This window comes from Odocoileus virginianus, chromosome 30 (genome assembly GCF_023699985.2).
Source record: "Odocoileus virginianus isolate 20LAN1187 ecotype Illinois chromosome 30, Ovbor_1.2, whole genome shotgun sequence".
NCBI lineage: Eukaryota > Metazoa > Chordata > Mammalia > Artiodactyla > Cervidae > Odocoileus > Odocoileus virginianus.
This window is the reverse complement of record NC_069703.1, coordinates 36,809,665-36,829,810: the sequence shown is the minus strand read 5'-3', so window position 1 is coordinate 36,829,810 and position 20,146 is coordinate 36,809,665. Positions and strand designations below refer to the sequence as shown.

Sequence of the window (20,146 nt, the reverse complement as noted above, 5' to 3'; positions counted from 1 at the left end):
TCTCCTATTCTGGAGAGAGGGCCCTGGTGCACCCCTTGGGCCTGCTCATTGTGTTGGAGGAGGTTTTCAGGGGGAGCTTGGGGGTGGGCGAAGGGAGGATATCCTGTTTTATCTTTGCCTGGGGGTGGGGTTGGGGCCTTATTTACTGTATATGGGAACTTTTTTTTTGATAGAAAAGGTGGGACACTTTTATTACTAAACAAATATTAGACATTAAAAGAATATGTTTATATAATTTGACAAATATTTCATTTCTTGGTCTTTTAATCAAGGAGGATCTTTATGTTAAATTTAATGATATCGTTATGTGTCAACATTTACAGTATTGCCTTTCCCCCAGTACATAAGCAATAAATGGCAATACAGTGAAGGAAAGTTAGGAAGTACAGGTAAGAAAAGCAAAAAACCTTGAATGAATAAGGAATATCACTCCACTGCTAAAATATCCTGTTGTGCATATATTTTATCTGTAGAGATTGTGGTTATGTGTGCTAGCATTTTTGTATTTCTGAGGACTTAGAACAATGCTTGGCGTGTGTGTGTGTGTGAGTGCTGCTCAGTCGTGTCCGACTCAGTCGTGACCCCTTGGACTGTACCCCACCAGGATCCTCTGTCCATTGGATTTCCAGGCAAGAATACTGGACTGGGTTGCCATTTCCTTCTCCAGGGGATCTTCCTGACCCAGGGGTTGAACCCCAATCTCTTGTGTCTCCTGCATTGGCAGGCAGATTCTTTACCAACTGCACCAACTGGGAAGTCCAGGTGCATTTCTGAGGGGCTTTCAGAATTTACAAAGTACTTTCACAAACCTTGCTTGATCCTCTTTAAAATTCAAGGCCACACAGTAAGTACTGAAAGCTAGTTCTTGACTCCACAATTTTAGTTTTCATTCTACTTAACGTTTTCTAAATCCTTTCCCATGAGGTGGTCTAGTTATGCTGAGTTTTTTGTTTTGAATTACAAATGTAATCCGTTTAAGGTAGTGCTGAGGACCCCAGCTATGGAGCTGGCAGACCAGAACCTCCTCTCCTCTTTTTGAGATGTTCCTAGGCTTCCTAGATGTTCCTTGGCTTCCCAGGTGGCACTAGTGATAAAGAACCCTCCTGCTAATGCAGGTAGGCCATAAGAGACACAGGTTTGATCTCTGGGTCAGGAAGATCCCCTAGAGGAGGAAATGGCAACCCACTCCAGTATTCTTGTCTGGAGAATCCCATGGACAGAGGAGCCTGGCTGGTTACGGTCCATAGGGTCGCAAAGAGTCGGATACGACTGAAGCGACTAAGTATGCATAAGAACTCAGCGATAAGACAAGGAAAAGCTCTGATGGTTATGAGTAACAGAGTGCAACTAACTCGACAAAAAGAAAATGCATATTCCCTGTGCAGCGTCGCGAACGCGTTCACACAGCACAGTTCCGGAATACAACTTTTGGATAAGAAAGCAAAAAAAAAAAAAGAAAGAAAGAAAGAAAGCCAGAAAAACTTGGCCTTGGTAATCCGCTCCACGCCTCACCGTTGTACTGGTTGAGGCATAAGACCCGAAGAGCTGGGGAAAGGGGGCGGGGCTTAGGCCGGGGCGGAGCTGACGCTGAGGGCGGTGCCTGCGCCGGGGAGGTCGCGGCGTAGCTCCGCCCCCAGCGTTGGCGGGAGATTCGAACGTCTGCCGAGTCTCTGATGGTGGTTGCGTGAAGTGGCTTGAACTTCCAGCGGGTATCCTGTTGGCTTGGTCTTCTCAGCGGCCATGAGGCGCAGAGGCCCGGAGAAGGAGGAGGAGGCCTGCGGCGTGTGGCTGGACGCCGCGGCGCTGAAGAGGCGGAAAGCGCAGGTGGGTCGTTGCGGGAGAGAGAGGGTGGTTCGGGAGGGCCTAGGGGCCCAAAGGCGTGTGAAGAGAGGCGTTTGGGTGAACCTGGGGATGATGGAGGTAGAGTCGGGGGCGAGAACGAACATATTTGGCAGTTGAGGGGAGAGAGGGGCCGGAGTCTGAAAAAGGCTGAAAAATGGGATTTGGGAAGGGTGGAGAGAAGAAAATGGGGTAGGAAGGCTGACAGGCAGGTTGGGTGGGGCGGCATGTGAAGAGGCTGGGAAAGCGAGGTTTCGAGGTGAGGGAGAGGTTGGAGAGAAAATTTGCTTTGAGGAGCGTAATGGAGCAGACAGGCTCCTTAACGTAGAATCCCTGCGAGAAGGTAGCAGAGGCTCAAGTACGCGGAGGGGTGGGTGCGTGTGCAAAGGGAAGTTCTCGCCGGAAGGGTCTTGTGCCCAGAATTGGTCAGGGGAGGAAAAAAAAAATAGAAGAAAGGAAAAACAGAAAAAAAATAGTGAGCATCCACTGGATGCCACACACTGTATTAAGTATTAATATGTATTCTTTGTATCATCATCATTACGGGAGTAAGGAGACTGAGGTGAGGTTAATTAAGCCAGGTTCAACCAACTAGGAGAATTAGAAATCACACACAGGTTTGGCACATATGCAAGATTCTGTTAGTCATTACAAAGAAACAAAAGTATGAGATAATAATATTTACTGTTTATTGAGCATTTAAGCCAACATTGTGCTGAGTATTTCTGATGAGTTATTTTGTTTGGTACAATTCTATGTAGTAGTGATATAATGATAACCATTTACAAATGAAAAACAGGCTCAAAACAGATACTTAGGGCAGAATTCTTGCTCTCAAGTTGGTTACAGTCTTGTGGAGAAAAGAAAAAAGTTGTACAGGTAAGAGCAATATGTAACTTACTGTTTCCTATGTGTAAGAGCAATATGTAACTTACTGTTTCCTATGTGTCAGGCACTCAGCTGGAATGTTACATGCCTTATCAGTGGCTGGTACTTAAAAGTAGGTACTGTCATTATCTCTGTTTTATAGATGAAAAACTTGAGGCTTGGATTTAGAAATTTGCCTAAGTGAGCAGGGGTTCAGGCTCAGTTCTAACTGCTGCAAAGGCCAGTGCTCTTAGCCATTGTGAGGCAATATGTGTCCAGATGAGTGGTTTCAAGAGAAATGTGATTTTCTAGGTCAGAGAGATTGTCATGACTTGAGGTGATCAGGGATGATTTAACTGAGAAGTTGGAAAGGAATTTGAGACTGGAAGGGTATGCTGGATTTGGGTGTTTTGGGCAGTAGTCCAAAGACCAGGTGGCTAACCTAAACTATTAATGAGAGTCTTTCCTGTAGGTAACTACAACCTGCTGAACAAAATCAATTGAGGACCATTAAAAAGTGTCTTACAACTAAAGTTATTTTTAACAAATGAATCACTTCCTTAAAAAAATTTTTTTAAACTTAAAAATCTTCTTGGAGTAGGTAATGTGGTAATTTAAAATGTTTAGCATATGCAGTGAAATATCTAACATTTATGACCTTTCCCTGTCTCAGAGGTCACAACTTTCTTGGGTATCCTTCCAGAGATAATCTGTGCATCTACAAGCAAATGTATAACTATTCTTTTAAATAGTAGCATCATATATATTGTTCTGCAACTTGCTTCTTTCACTCACTGTATCTTAAGGATTATTTCATATGGTTCACAGAAAGCTGCTTCGTTCATTTTAAGGACTACATAGCATTCTGTTATGAAATAGTATCCATTATATGCAATAATAATGTCTTAGTCAGTTAAGCTGCCATAACAGAATATCATAGACTGGGTGGCTTAAAACAACAGAATTAATTTTTTCATTGTTCTGGAGGCTGGAAGTCTGAGATCAGAGTGCCAGTATGGTTGGATTCTGGTGAGGACTTCCTGGCTTGAAAACAGCTGCCTTATTCCTGTGTCCTCAAGTGGTCTTTTCTTGGTGTATATGTGTGTGTGTAGAGAGAGACAGAGATATATGTGTGTGCTTGACCTGAAGCCACAAGAAGGCTAATGTTGCTGAAGCAGAGTGAGGCAAACAGGAGTAGATGAGATCTAAAGAGTGTGAGAGAGCATATGTGGCCAAATAATGTCATGTGGGTATTAGAGCCTCAACATGCGAATTTTGGAGTACACAATTCAGCCATCACAAGTATATATATGCTGTGCTTATTTGCTCAGTCACGTCTGACTCTTTTGTGACCCCATGGAATGTAGCCCGCCAGATTCTCCAGGCAAGAATACTGGAGTGGATTGCCATGCTCTCCTCCAAGGAATCTTCCCAACCCAGGGGTCAAACCCAGGTCTCCCGTATCGCAGGCGGATTCTTTACCGTCTGAGTCACAGGGAAGCCCACAAGTATATATAGTATTTATATTTACCAGTATTTTCTTGATAAAAAGCTGTCTCTAATCTTTTGCTATTAAAAACACTTATGAAGAGTTTTATACATACATCCTTTTATACATATGCAAATAAATCATCTGCAGGATCAATTTCTAGAAATGAGATCAGTCGTTAAAGAATATATGTTTTTAAAATTAAGAACATAAAAAAAAATGAAGAACATGAAACATGTAACCTTGTTTAGTAAATACAAAAATCTTTCTTCTTTCCAGTAGTTAAAATGTAGATCACTTCAGAAATCGGAAACATATTTCCTGTAGCACAGGAGTTCTTGAGAGAGAGTCTGTGTCAGCCTTTTTTTTTTTTTTTTGTTAACTATGTTTGTTGAATTAGCAAAGTTTTCATGCTTCCTTGTCAACTTTTTTGTTCTTCTCTAGTGTGTGAATGAGTATGCTCCAAAAATAGGAGTTCTGTCATATTATAGCATAGATAGCATGGTGACCTTTTCCCCCACATAATAGGGGAAAAGGGTAATTAATGGGTGGTAGGGAGATAAACATACTTATCAAAAATGACCAAAATGTGCAATGGGTATTTTTTACTTCTGGAGTTAGGAATAACCCTTTTATACTTTAGAATAAATACATTCTTGAATGATGTGAGATGGCTGGGAAATCTGTGTACCAGTGTAATTTAGAGAGAAGTAGAAGAGAGCTAGGAGAGAAAAAGGGAATATCCCTCAGGGAAGAGGAGAATCAATATTTGTTTCTTTGTCTGTCACTCTGACACGCCAAATCACATCTTTTCCTTTGATGATGTTATGATGAAAACATTTGTCTGTTGATCTAGTGCATGGCAGGAGTCCTGTCTCCAGGATCTCTAGACCCTTTACTTTCCTCTGATTTCTGAAGGCCTGGACCTTATGACTGTAGTCACTGACACCATTTCCCCTTCTTGTTATTTTATTCCTAAAGATACTTTTATAAACTTTTGTTTTTCCACTAGTTCCACTAGTTCCTGTTCCTCTGATGTTAAGATTCCCAGCCCAAAGCAAAGTTGTAAAGATTCCCTTTTACAGGATGTAGAATTCTGCTTCTTCCTAGATTAGCTATCCAATAGGCCTGATTGAATTTTAATGGCAAATGTCAATGAAAAATTAATAGTCAACTTAAGAAAGGGAAAATTTTATTTGAACCAGTTTGAGGATTATAATCTGGGAGACAGTTTTTCAGAAAGCTCTGAGGACTATTCCTCCTATAGAGGTCAAGACAAGGTTATATAAGTTTTTGAGACAAATGGTTATATGCAAAGTAATAAATTGAGTTTACATAGTGTAACAGGATGAGTAGTGGGTTATTGTGGCCCAGTACAGGATTGAGGAAGAAGTGTTATCTCCTAAGGAGTTACCTTGCTGGTGCCAGAAAGAAATTGCTTCTTTTTGGTGAGCAGGCATTCCTGTGTTTTCTAAATTACTGTATAATGCAAATGCACAATACATACTAAAGGGGAGGGTTAGTGGCTCAGATGGGCAGAGAGAGAATTTTATGTTTAAAATTTTTCTTGTCCTACCCTAAAAATATTTTTATTTCATCACGGAGATAGGGATGGATAGGCAGTGGCCAGTGACCAGTGTTTGAGAAAGCATACCCCTTCCCATTTGATCCCTAGGCAGAACTGTCTTGTGATACTGTGATTTACAAGAAAAATATATTTAGTTATTCAGCTGACCAAAATGTATTTCTCATATATATTTGGTGTTTGTAGTTCTTGGCTCACAGCTCCTAAAAACCCTTGGAATTGCCTGTGTTATGAGTGATAATAGTGTCTTTTATATTTAATGAGGTGATTTTTGGAAAGCCCTTATATAACCTAAGGATGAACTGGTTGCCAGGAAAACCACCCATGTGATTAGAGAGTTGGAACTTTCACTCTCCCTATTCCCCTACCTCTCTGGAGGGGAGAAGGACTGGATATTGAGTTCAGTTTCCAGTGGCCATTGATTAAATCAGTCATGTCTGTGTGAAAGTGAAAGTCGCTCAGTTGTCTCTGACTCTTTGGTACCCCATGGACTGTATAGTCTATGGAATTCTTCAGGCCAGAATATTGGAGTGGGTAGCTATTCCCTTCTCCAGGGGATCTTCCCAATCCAGGGATCAAACCCAGGTCTACTGCATTGCAGGCAGATTCTTTACCATCTGAGCCACCAGGGAAGCCCTGTATGAAATGACGCCTCCATTAAAAACCCAAATGGACAAGATTTGGAGAGTGTTCAGGTTGATGAACATGTGGAGGTGCAGGGAGAGTGGTATGCCTAGAGAGGGCATGGAAGCTTCATACCCTTTCCCACATACCTTGCCTTATGCATCTCTTCTATCTGGCTCTTCTGAGTTATATCCTTGTATAATAAACGATTGATCTAGCAATTAAAATGTTTCTGTGAATTCTGTGAGCCACTCTAGCAAATTAATTGAACCCAAGGAGGAGGTGTGGGAACCTCAAATCTACAGTCAGCTGGTCAGAAGTGGTTAATAACCTGGACTTGGGATTGGCATCCTGAGTAGGAGGGGATTTGTTAGAACCCCTAACCTATAGCCAATTGGTCAGAGATACAGGAGATAGATAAATAAGTGTATTTATATATTTTCCCCACAAATGAGATTGTATCAGACAGTTTGTTCTACTGCTCACCTTTTACTAAATACATGATGGAGCACTTTCCATGTGAGACATACGGGTTTTAGTATGGATTTTTTAAAAGGTCATTTTAAGTTACATGATTTTCAAATGTGGTGTTTTAACTATATTGTCTCTATATTAAAATATTGAGAAAATTGTCTAACAAAGGTTTTTCTATACATTAAAGAGGTATAAAGATTAGCATTTGGTTTGTATATTTGCTCTCTTATATTTGCTGTTTCTTAAGTATATTATGTTTAAAGTATCGTTATAACTTAGAAAATAATTTATATTTCTTCTTCATCTATATTGCAGTTTAGTTCTTTATCCTTGGAATGTAGCAGAGAAGTGGACATAACTAAGAGGAAGATAGAAGTGCAAAGATACCAGAAATCTTGGCTGAGTCATCAGTGGTTTCTCCTCCAGTCTTGGAGGAAAACTGAATGCCACCCTGACATTCTACAACTTTATTAACTTTCATTCCATCAACAAATCCTCTGGGCTGTGCCTTCAGATATGGTTAGAATTCCATAATTTCCTACTATTTCTATTGCTGTCACGTTCACTAGCTGGGAAGAGGCAGAGTTTCCCTTTGCTCACTGTTTGGTTTAGAACCGAAGAGTGGTTTTGTATCTTTTCAGTTCAGTTCAGTTCAGTCGCTCAGTTCTATCTGACTCTTTGCGACCCCATGGACTGCAGCACGCCAGACTTTCCTGTCCATCACCAACTCCTGGAGCTTACTCAAACTTATGTCCATCAAGTTGGTGATGCCATCCAACCATCTCATCCTGTGTCATCCCTTTCTGCCTTCAATCTTTCCCAGCATCAGGGTCTTTTCAGTTGAGTCAGTTTTTTGCATCATGTGGCCAAAGTATTGGAGCTTTAGTATCAGTGCTTCCAATGAATATTCAGGACTGATTTCCTTTAGGATTGACTGGTTTGATCTCCTTGCTGTCCAAGGGACTCTCAAGAGTCTTCTCTAACACCACAGTTCAAAAGCATCAGTTCTTTGGTTCTCAGCCTTCTTTATGGTCCAACTCTCATATCCATACATGACTACTGGAAAAACCATATCTTAGACTATACATACCTTTGTCGGTAAAGTAATGTCTCCACTTTTTAATATGCTGTCTAGGTTTGTCATAGCTTTTCTTCCAAGGAGCAATCATCTTTTAGTTTCATGGCTGCAGTCACCATCTGCAGTGATTTTTGGAGCCTAGGAAAATAAAGTCTGTCACTGTTTCCATTGTTTCTCCGTCTGTTTGCCATGAAGTGATGGAACTGGATGCCATGGTCTTCGTTTTTCGAATGTTGAGTTTAAGCCAACTTTTTCACTTTCCTCTTTTACTTTCATCAGGAGACTCTCTAGTTCCTCTTTGCTTTCTGCCATAAGGGTGGTGTCATCTGCATATCTGAGGTTACTGGTATTTCTCCCTGCAGTCTTGATTCCAGCTTGTGCTTTGTCCAGTCCAGCATTTCACATGATGTACTCTGTGTATATGTTAAATAATCAAGGTGACAATATAGAGCTTTGATGTACTCGTTTCCCAGTTTGGAATCAGTCCGTTGTTCTTATCTTCTAGTAAAAACCAAAATCTTTTTAATGCCCATAAGGCACCAGCTGGCTGTGTATGCCCTCTTATGCTTTTTAGACCTCATATACTCTTCTCTCTGCCTCTGCTCCAACCATATTGGCATTGTTGTCCTTCAAGTCAAGAACACCCATGTTTAGGCCTTTATTATACTTGTACCTGAAGTGCAAAGGGATTAGAGAGCCACATCGCTCTGCTCCTTCATTTGTTCAGATGTCAACTGAGGTTTTTCTTAACCACCCTTCCCCTTATCCACTACTCTCCATACTTCTAACGCCTTAATCTTGCTTTCTTTTTCTGCATGGTACTTTTTACCATCAGACATATGCTTTATATTTACTTGTTCATTTATTATCTTTCTTCTCCTACTGGAATGAAAGTTCCTTTAGGCAGTCCTTCAGAAACTTTCTGGCATAATAGGGACTCAGTAAATATTTTGAATGAGCAAAGGAGTGAGTGAATTAATCTACCTGGTGGGCTTTGCTTTCAGAAATACAAATGGAATGGAGCAGTGGATGGTAGCTGGGAGAACTTTGAAGAAAGCACTAACGAAAGCTTAACAAGTTCTTAAGGAACTGTTTCTAGAAGTATGATTGCCTTTGAGAAGGCTGTGGGTGAAGGCTTAAAGGAAAATGAGAAAAATCTTGGCAACACTGTTGGCTATAGTAAAGTGGAAGGTAGAAAATGTACGTAATGAACTGGATGATATGTGCTGTGTTGTGCTTAGTTACTCAGTCATGTCTGACTTTGCAACCCCATGGACTATAGCCCACCAGGCGCCTCTGTCCATAGGGATTCTCCAGGCAAGACAACTGGAGTGGGTTGCCATTCCCTCCTCCAGACTCCTGGTTGCAATGCTTTAAATTTTGTTTGTTTTTTAATTGAGGTATAGTCAATTTACAGTATTACACTGGTTTCAGGTATGTAACAGTGATTCAGAATTTTTATAGATTAACTATTTGTAGTTATTATCAAGTATTTGCTATATTCCCGGTATAGTACAATATACCCTTGTAGCGAATTTATTTTATACATAGTAGTTGATATCTCTTCTGCCCTGTGATGCCCTCTCTCAGTGCCTACCATCTTACTTGGGTTTCTTTTACCTTGGACGTGGGGTATCTCCTCTTGGCTGCCACTCCTAACCTTGGACGTGGGGTATATTCTCTCTGCCACTCCTGCGCCACACAGCTGCCGCTCCTAGGCTCAATAAAGGACGGAAATGGTATGGACCTAACAGAAGCAGAAGATATTAAGAAGAGGTGGCAAGAATACACAGAAGAACTGTACAAAAAAGATCTTCACGACCCAGATAATCATGATGGTGTGATCACTCACCTAGAGCCAGACATCCTGGAAGTGAAGTCAAGTGGGCCTTAGGAAGCCTCACTATGAGCAAAACTAGTGGAGGTGATGGAATTCCAGTTGAGCTATTTCAAATCCTAAAGATGATGCTGTGAAAGTGCTGTATTCAATATGCCAGCAAATTTGGAAAACTCAGAAGTGGCCACAGGACTGGAAAAGGGCAGTTTTCATTCCAATCCCAAAGAAAGGCAATGGCCAAAGAATGCTCAAACTACCGCACAATTGCACCCATCTCACATGCTAGTAAAATAATGCTCAAAATTCTCCAAGCCAGGCTTCAGCAATATGTGAACCGTGAACTTCCAGATGTTCAAGCTGGTTTTAGAAAAGGCAGAGGAACCAGAGATCAAATTGCCAACATCTGCTGGATCATGGAAAAAGCAAGAGAGTTCCAGAAAAACATCTATTTCTGCTTTATTGACTATGCCAAAGCCTTTGACTGTGTGGATCACAATAAACTGGAAAATTCTGAAGGAGATGAGCATACCAGACCACCTGACCTGCCTCCTGAGAAATCTGTATGCAGGTCAGGAAGCAACAGTGAGAACTGGGCATGGAACAACAGACTGGTTCCAAATAGGAAAAGGAGTAGTCAAGGCTATATATTGTTACCCTGCTTATTTGACTTATGTTCAGAGTACATCATGAGACACGCTGGGCTGGAAGAAGCACAAGCTGGAATCAAGATTGCCAGGAGAAATGTCGGGAGCTGCCAGGATGTGCCCAGACCGTGACAAGGTCACAGGATGAGAGAGGAACCTGCAAGGCAGCTCTTCCCCTAGGGGTTGCCCTGGGGGCCCAATATGTCCCCTTTCTCTTTCTGTCTTACTGTTATTGGGTTTCCTGCTACTTCTTGGGAATGTAACATATGGTGACCAGGCCTCCCCAGAAAAGTCCAATCCTACTAAGAAACATCCCCCAAGGCTGAGGCCTACTCTCCCTCCTGGGCATTGGGAACCTTATGACCAACCAGGAATGAAAGGCCTGTTCAGGTTTGTGACAGACCATTCACCACGCAAGTGGTGTTATGCTTGGGAGGGCATCAGAAATGCTCATGATTGCTTCGACCCAGGTCATGACCATAAGCACTGTACCAAGCCAAAAAGGAAAAGGCCACAGGCATAGATTGGCTGCTTGCTTAGAAGATTATAATGTTCTAGATTAGAAAAGAGTAGAGGCATTTAGATTCAGAAGTAGATGTACGATAGGTTAATGTTCTTTGGTCAAGAGGGTTTTCATTGTTGCTATTTCAGTGCTGCTATTTGTCCATTGTTTCCCTTCCTTTAAACAACATGGAATATTACGGGTATTTTTGTAGAATTGGAAAATATGTAGCATAGGATTTCAATAGTATAGAAGATTTATACTAACCAGCCTCACTGCCATTACCTCAATATTAATAGAGGTGTTTTGCTGCTTCATAGTTAAATATTGTAGACTGAGGTTTTGTGGTCTTAGACAAAAATATCAAGGTTTTCTCATGGTACTATTCTCAGAAATGTCAAACATGTTTTTCATAACCCTTCCCATGTATTGTTTTATTGTCCAAAGAATTTATATTATATTTAGATTCTATGGAACATTGTTTTTGGCAGAGTGAAAATGTTAGGCCATTGAGGCAAGAAGACTAATGTACGGAACATTCAAGGAAAAAACCCTGTCATCATGATTGTTCCAGATGAAATCACTGGGAAAGATATGAGGGAAAAATATTTACAGAAGTATGAAACCAACATCTGATGTCACATGGGGGATGGTAAGGGGGAGGCAAGAAAAACAATTCTATATAATCTGAGCTGTTAAAAAAATAAAGGTAGACGAGCTCTTGTACTGCAACCGGAGTCCGTGCACTTCTCGCCGATGCCACTCATCCCTTGGGTATTCCTGGACCCTTCGGGGCTGGACTTCGGCAGAGAAATATCAATAACCTCAGATATACAGATGACACCACCCTTATGGCAGAAAGTGAAGAAGAACTAAAGAGCCTCTTGAAACTGAAAGAGGAGAGTGAAAAAGTTGACTTAAAGCTCAATATTCAGAAAACTAAGATCATGGCATCTGGTCCCATCACTTCATGGCAAATAGATGGGGAAACAGTGGAAACAGTGGCTGACTTTATTTTTTAGGGCTCCAAAATCACTGCAGATGGTGATTGCCATGAAATTAAAAGACGCTTACTCCTTGGAAGGAAAGTTATGACCAACCTAGACAGCATATTAAAAAGCAGGAACATTACTTTGTCAACAAAGGTCCGTCTAGTCAAAGCTATGGTTTTTCCAGTAGTCCTGTATGGATGTTGAGAGTTGGACGGTGAAGAAAGCTGAGTGCTAAAGAATTGATGCTTTTGAACTGTGTGTTGAAGACTCTTGAGAGTCCCTTGGACTGCAAGGAGATCCAACTAGTCCATTCTAAAGGAGATCAGTCCTGGGTGTTTATTGGAGGGACTGATGTTGAAGCTGAAACTCCAATACTTTGGCCACCTGATGTGAAGAGCTGACTCATTTGAAAAGACCCTGATGCTGGGAAAGATTGAGGGCAGGTGGAGAAGAGGACAATAGAGGATGAGATGGTTGGATGGCATCACTGACTCAGTGGAGATGAGTTTGAGTAACTCTGGGAGTTGGTGATGGACAGGCAGGCCTGGCTTGCTGCGGTTCTTGGGGTCTCAAAGAGTCAGCCATGACTGAGTGACTGAACTGAACTGAATCCTTTACTCCTGTCTTGCCATTCCCTCCTTCTCTCTGCCCATTGGTGACCACTAGTTTGTTCTCTATATTGTCTGTTTTTTTTCTTTTGTTGTTATGTTCACTAGTTTGTGTTACTTTTTAGATTCCACTTATATGTGATAGAACATGGTATTTGTTTTTCTCTGTCTCACTTGTTTCACTAAGCATAATATCCTCCAGGTTCATTCTTATTGCAGATGGCAAAATTTCATTCTTTTTTGAACGAGTAGTGTTCCGTGTGTGTGTGTAGGCCATGCTGATTGTCTTATGGGATCTTAGTTCACTGACCAGGGATTGAACCTGAGGCCAGGGCAGTGGAAGCACTGAGTCCTAACCACTGGACCTCCAGGGAACTCCCCCATTGTGTGTGTGTGTATATACACATAGACCACATCTTTATCCATTCCTCTGTTGATGGACACTTAGGTTTCTTCCATATCTTGGCAGGTGTAAATGCTGCTATGAACATTGGGGTGCATGTATCTTTTTGAATTTGAGTTTTCATCTTTTCCAGATATATGCCCAGGAGTGGAATTGCTGGATCATATGGTAGCTCTAGCCTTAGTTTTTGTTTGTTTTTTTTTTTTTAGCCTTAGTTTTTTTAAAGGAACCTCCATTTTATTTTCCACTGTGGCTGTTATCAGTTTGCATTTTCACTAACAGTGAACAGGGGTTGCCTTTTCTCCACATCCTTGCCAACATTTATTTGTAGTCTTTTTGATGGTAGCCATTTTGATAGATGTGAGGGGCCATCTCATTTGTGGTTTTAATTTGCCTGTCTCTGATGATTAACAATGTTGAGCATCTTTTCATTTGCCTTTTGGCCGTTTGTATGTCTTCTTTGGAAAAAGATCTATTCAGGTCTCCTGCTCATTAAAAATATATTTTTAATCATTTTATTTTAAAAATTTAATTAGAGAAATTAAAAATTTTTAATTTGAAAAATTAAAAAATTTGTTTATTTTCATTGCTTTGGCCATGTCATGTAGCATGTGGAATCTTAGTTACCTGAACAGGAACCTGAATTGTGCCCCTTGCATTAGAAGCACAGATTCTTAATCACTGGACACCAGGGAAATCCTCTCCCCATTTCCTAATTGGATTTTTTGTTTTTTTGATACTGAGTTGTTCCGGGAGTTGGTGATGGACAGGGAGGCGTGGCATGCTGTGATTCATGGGGTCGAAAGAGTCCGACCCGACTGAGTGACTGAAGTGAATGACTGACTGTATGAGCTATTTATATATTTTTAGATATTAACCCCTTATTGGTCATTATCATTTGCAAATTCATTTTGTTGATGGTTTCCTTTGCTGTGCAAAACTTTAAAATTTAATTAGGTTACATTTGTTTATTTTTGCTTATGTTTCTTTTGCCTTAGGAGACAGACCAGGAAAAGGGCATTGCTATGATTTGTCACTTAGTGTTCTGGCTGTGTTTTTTTTTTTCCTATGAGTTTTAGGAAAATCTGTGGATTGCCTTGGGTATTGTGGTCATTTTAATAATACTAAAATGAATTTAATAATTTTATTTAAAATGAATTTAATAATATTAAATTCTTCCAATCCAAGAGCACAATTTATCTTTCCATCTGTTTGTGTCATCTTCAATTTCTTTCATCAGCGTTGTATGGTTTCTGAGTATAAATCTTTCACTTCCTTAGGTAGGTTTATTACTAGATATTTTATTAAATTTGATGTGATTGTAAATGTTCCTTAATTTGTCTTTCTGATAATTCATTGTTAGTGTATAAAAATGCAACAGATTTCTGTTTATTAATTTTGTATCCTACTACTTTACCCAGTTTATTGATGAGCTCTTGTATTTTTTTGGTGGCAGTTTTAGGATTTTCTGTGTATAGTATAATGACATCTACCAACAGTGACAGTTTTACTTCTTTCTTTCCAGTTTGGCTCTCTTTTATTTCTCTTTCTTATCTGATTGCTGTGGCTAGGACTTTTAGTACTATGTTGAATAAAAGTGGTGAGAGGGAGCATCCTTGTCTTGTTCCTGATTTTAGAGGAATGCTTTTAACTTTTCACCATTGAGTATGATGTTGGTTGTGGGCTTATCATATAAAGCTTTTATCATGTTGAGCTATGTTCCCTGTATATGCGTTTCTGGAGAGTTTTGTCATAACTGGATATTGAATTTTGTCAGTCTCTTTCTTTATCTGTTGAGATGATTATATGGTTTTTATTCTTCAGCTTGTTAATATAGTGTATAATATTGATTTTTCAGATATTGAACCAACCTTGCATCCCTAGGATAAAATCCACTTTATCACTGTGTATTGCTGGATTTAGTTTGCTGTTAATTTGTTGAGGATTTTTGTGTCTATGTTCACCAGTGATATTGGCCTGCAACTTTTTTTCTATGTGTTATCTTTGTCTGGTTTTTGTATCAGGATGATACTGGCCTCATACAATAAGTTTGTGTTTTCTTTCTCTGCAGTTTTTTGGAATAATTTGAGGATAGGTGTTAATGTTTGGTAAAATTCACCTGTGAAGCCATATGGTCTTGAACTTTTCTTTTTGGTTGCACTGTGCGGCAAGCGGGATCTTAGTCCCCTGACCAGGGATTGAACTCCTGTTCCCTGCATTAGGCGCACGGAGTCTTAGCCACTGGACTGCCAGGCAAGTCCCTGGACTTTTGTTTGGTGGGATCGTTTTTATTACTGATTCATTATTGGTAATTAGTTCATATTTTCTGTTTCTTCCTGGTTCTGTCTTGGGAAATTGTACATTTCTAGGAATTTGTCCTTTTTTTCTAGGTTGTCCATTTTAACCTTTTTATTTTATGTTAGAGTGTAGTTGATTAACAATGTGTGAGTTTCAGGTATACAGCAAAGTGATTCAGTTATACATATACTTATATCTATTCTTTTTCAAATTCTTTTCCCATTTAGATTGTTATATAATATTGATCAGAGTTCCCTGTACTATAAGTAGGTTCTTGTTGGTTATTCATTTTAAATATAGCAATGTGTACATGTCAATCTCAAACTCCCTATCTGTCCCCCCACCCCATACTCTCCCCTGGTAACCATAAGTTCTTTCTCTAAATCTGTGAGTTTGTTTCTGTTTTGTAAAAAAGTTCATTTGTATAATTTTTTTAAGATTCTGCATATAAGCAATATCCGTATGAAATTTCTTTTTCTCTGTCTGACTTACTTCACTCAGTATGACAATCTCTGGATCCAGACACATCTCTGCAAATGGCACTATTTCATTCCTTTTTATGGCTAATATTCCATTTTACATATGTATCACATCTTCTTTATCCATTCCTCTGTCAATGGACATTTAGGTTTTCATTCAAAATGTCAAGATGTCATTAAATTCGTTCTAAGAGAGACTAAAGAGGAAGGGGTGACTTGATGATGATGTTTCCTGTGATTCTAGAAGTGGGAAGACATGCCCTTGGAAACATAAAGGAAGCATTTCAAAAAGAACTAAATACAGTCATGTATTTCAAAGCTGTCACGTTATATGGAAAGTGATATTTCATACACAGATTCAAGACCAGAGTAACCATTATGAAAAAAAGAAGTTGGATCAAATTATGTACTAGGCTTGAAGACATATGAATCATTAAAAAAGGAATTAATAAATTGGCTTAAAAGTAGAACTTGAAGACAAACTTGCAGATAAATTATCAGAAGAGATAGGATAGAATGAGGGCTAAACAGAATTTAAATTCTATGGAAGCATGGAAACATTTTCTAATAATAAGAAAGGTGACACATATGACCCTAGATATACTTTGCTACCAGAGTTGTGAGTATAAGAAAGGATCATTCTTGGGGTGACTAGCAGCACCCCTCCAAAAAAGCATCATTCTCTATAGGAATACATCATAGGGAATCCTTGTTATATAGCAAGAGTAGCAGGAACTCTATAGTTGAAGTCAGCTTTCCCTTCTACCACTCTGAAAGAAGCAAACAACTGGGCCATGAATGTGATATACCAAAGGACTAGAGAATCTTTGGTTTTGGAGGGAATGTGTCTCTTGAAGTTAGGTTCTTTGTTGCATTCTCATAGGGTAAAAAACTGTTAATGTGTAGGCTGAGGTTTACTAACGGGTTTGCTCCTGTAGGAACCCTATGCCTGATAGATAGGTTTTCTTATATTAATACTGTGTAATGTATAATATGTACAGGGGCTGCTTTTATTTTGAAGTAGGGATTGTCAGCTGAAAAACTTTGTACCTGAGTCCTTCTCAGTCCCAGGTGACCGGTCTCGGAGTCTTAACAGTCTCCTGAGATAAATTTAAATGCTTTAAGTGATGGACTTTCTGAGAGGTCTGTACCTGGGGCAGTATTACTCCTGACATCACTCTGACCTAAGGAAGGAATCTTTCTAATCCTGCTCAGTATGGCCGATTGGTAAAAAGCTTGTTCCAGATGTTTTACTAATTGAAGTCTAACTGTTTTCTGATATCTGTAGTTTTCTGTAAGTCATCTTCAGAGGATTCAGCATACATGCAGTAGTTTAAATAACTGTTACTAGTTTGTCTGTTTTTCCCTTAAGCTATAACCTTTACCAGGGTAGAAACACTGTTTTGTTCATCACTGTTTCCCCAGTACCTAGTACACAGGTATTATTAATGCACATTATTTCACATATCTTGCATGTGTGTCTCATACAATTTAGAGAGCCATGTGCCTGCTTTGGGTTCCTCATAGCATGGTGGCCAGATTCCAAGTGTCAGCATCTCAAGAAAGCAAGGCACAGTACACGATATTTTTGTGACCCAGTTTTAGAAATCACGTAGTTTTACTTCTGTCATACTTTATTGGTCAGGCAGCCACAATGTTCTTGACAGATTCAAGGTGAGGGAATATGGCTCCCACCACTTGATGGGAAAAGTAGCAAGGTCAGATTATAAAAAGAACATGTGAAATGATCATCTTTTTATTGATGTTTTTTAGTCACTTCGTTGTGTCCGACTCTTTGTGACCCCAGGGACTGAAGCATGCCAGACTTCCCTGTCCTTCGCCATCTCCTGGAGCTTGCTCAAACTCATGTCCATTGAGTCAGTGATGCCATCCAACTTCTGTCCAACCATCTCGTCTTCTGTTGTCCCCTTCTCCTACTGCCTTCAATCTTTCTAGCATCAAGGCATTTTCTAATGAGTCGTCTCTTTGCATCCGGTGGCCAAAATCTTGGAGCTACAGCTTTAGCATCAATCCTTCCAATGAGTATTCAGGATTGATTTCCTTTTAGGATTGACTGGTTTGATCTCCTTGCAGTTCAAGGGACTCTTAAGAGTCTTCTCCAACACCACAGTACAAAAGCATCAATTGTTTGATGCTCAGCTTTCTTTATAGTCCAACTCTCATATCCATACATGACTACTGGAAAATACCATAGGTTTGATTATATGGACCTTTGCTGGCAAAGTGATGTCACTGCTTTTCAATATGCTGTCTTGATTTGTCATTGATCACTTAGGAAGGCTTCCTTAACTCTCCTTGCTATTCTTTGGAACTCTGCATTCAGACTGGTATATCTTTCCTTTTTTCCTTGGCCTTTGGCTTCTCCTTTTTTTAGCTATTTGTAAGGCTTCCTCAGACAAACCATTTTGCCTTTTTGCATTTCTTTTTCTTGGGCATGGTTTTGATCACTGCCTCCTGTATAATGTTAGGAACCTCTGTCCCTAGTTCTTCAGGCACTCTATCAGATCTAATCCCTTGAATCTATTTGTCTCTTCCACTGTATAATCGTAAGGGATTTGATGTAGGTCATATCTGAATGGCCTAGTGGTTTCCCCTACTTTCTTCAATTTAAGTCTGAATTTTGCAATAAGGAGTTCATGATCTGAGCCACAGTTAGCTTCTGGTTTTGTTTTTGCTGACTGTATAGAGGTTCTCCATCTTTGGCTGCAAAGAATATAATCAATCTGATTTCAGTATTGACCATCTGGTGATGTCCATGTGTAGAGTTGTCTCTTATGTTGTTGGAAGAGGGTGTTTGCTGTGGCCAGTTCATTCTCTTGGCAGAACTGTTAGCCTTTGCCCTGCTTCATTTTGAATTCCAAGGCAAAACTTGGCTGCTACTCTGGATATCTCTTGATTTCCTTCTTTTGCATTCCAGTCCCCTATGGTGAGTCCCTTGGACTGCAAGGAGATCCAACCAGTCAGTCCTAAAGGAAGTCAGTCCTGAATATTCATTGGAAGGACTGATGCTGAAGCTGAAACTCCAGTACTTTGGCTAGCTGATGCGAAGAACTGACTCATTTGAAAAGACCCTGATGCTGGGAAAGATTGAAGGCAGGAGGAGAAGGGGACGACAGAAGATCAGGTGGTCGGATGGCATCACCAACTCGATGGACATGAGTTTGAGCAAGCTCCAGGAGTTGGTGACGGACAGGGAAGCCTGGCATGCTGCAGCTCATGGAGTTGTAGACTCGGATATGACTGAACAACTGAATTGATTATGAAAAGAACATCTTTTTTTGGTGTTAGTTCTAGAAGGTCTTGTAGATCTTCATAGAACCGTTCAGCTTCTTCGGCATTAGTGGTTGGGTCATAGACTTGGATTACTGTGATACTGAATGGTTTGCCTTGGAAACGAAGAGAGATCATTCTGTCATTTTTGAGACTGCACCAAAGTACTGCATTTCGGACTCTTGCATTGAGTATGAGGGCTACTCCATTTCTTCTAAGGGATTCTTGCCCACAGTAGTAGATATAATGGTCATCTGAATTAAATTTGCCCATTCCTGTCATAGCTTTTCTTCCAAGGAGCAAGCGTCTTTTAATTTCATGGCTGCAATCACCATCTGCAGTGATTTTGGAGCCCAAGGAAATAAAATCTGTCACTGTTTCTGTTGTTTCCCCATCTGTTTGCCATGAAGTGATGGGACCGGATGCCTTGATCTTCATTTTTTAATGTTGAGTTTTAAGCAAGCTTTTTCACGTTTCTCTTTCACCTTCATCAAGAGGCTCTTTAGTTCTTCTTCAATTTCTGCCATAAGGATGGTATCATCTGAATATCTGAAGTTATGGGTATTTCTCCCTGGAATCTTGATTCCAGATTGTGCTTCATTCAGCCTCCCATTTCGCATGAGGTACTCTGCATATAAGTTAAATAAGCAGGGTAACAATATACAGCCTTGACATACTCCTTTCCCAATTTGCAACCAGTCCATTGTTCTATGTCTGGTTCTGACTGTTGCTTCTTGACCTGCATACAGGTTTATCAGGAGGGAGGAAAGGTGGTCTGGTATTTTCCACATTCTTTTAGAATTTTCCACATTTTGTTGTGATCCACACAAAGGCTTTAGCATAGTCAATGAAGCAGATGTTTTTCTGGAATTATCTTTTTCGATGTTTTTCAACATCCAGCAGATGTTGGCAATTTGATCTTTGGTTCCTCTCCCTTTTCTAAATCCAGCTTGAACATCTGGAAGTTCTTGGTTCACATACTGTTGAAGCCTAGCTTGAGCATTAACTTTGCTAGCAGGTGAAATGAGTACAATTGTGTGGTAGTTTGAATATTCTTTGGTATCGTCTTTCTTTGGGATTGGAATGAAAACTTTTTCCAGTCCTGTGGCCACTGCTAAGTTTTCCAAATTTGCTGG

The 20,146-nt window shown here is 40.1% G+C and overlaps 1 protein-coding gene across 1 annotated transcript in view; it reads left to right on the top strand.

Moving 5' to 3' along the window:
- The first annotated feature begins 85 nt into the window (after positions 1-85).
- Positions 86-20,146, top strand: part of AUNIP (aurora kinase A and ninein interacting protein) — a 28,149-nt gene continuing 8,088 nt past the window's right edge. The window contains exon 1 of the mRNA XM_020909248.2: positions 86-1,824. Coding sequence (XP_020764907.2) covers positions 1,741-1,824 — 84 coding nt within the window. The 5' untranslated portion in view covers positions 86-1,740. The remainder of the gene's footprint in view (positions 1,825-20,146) is intronic.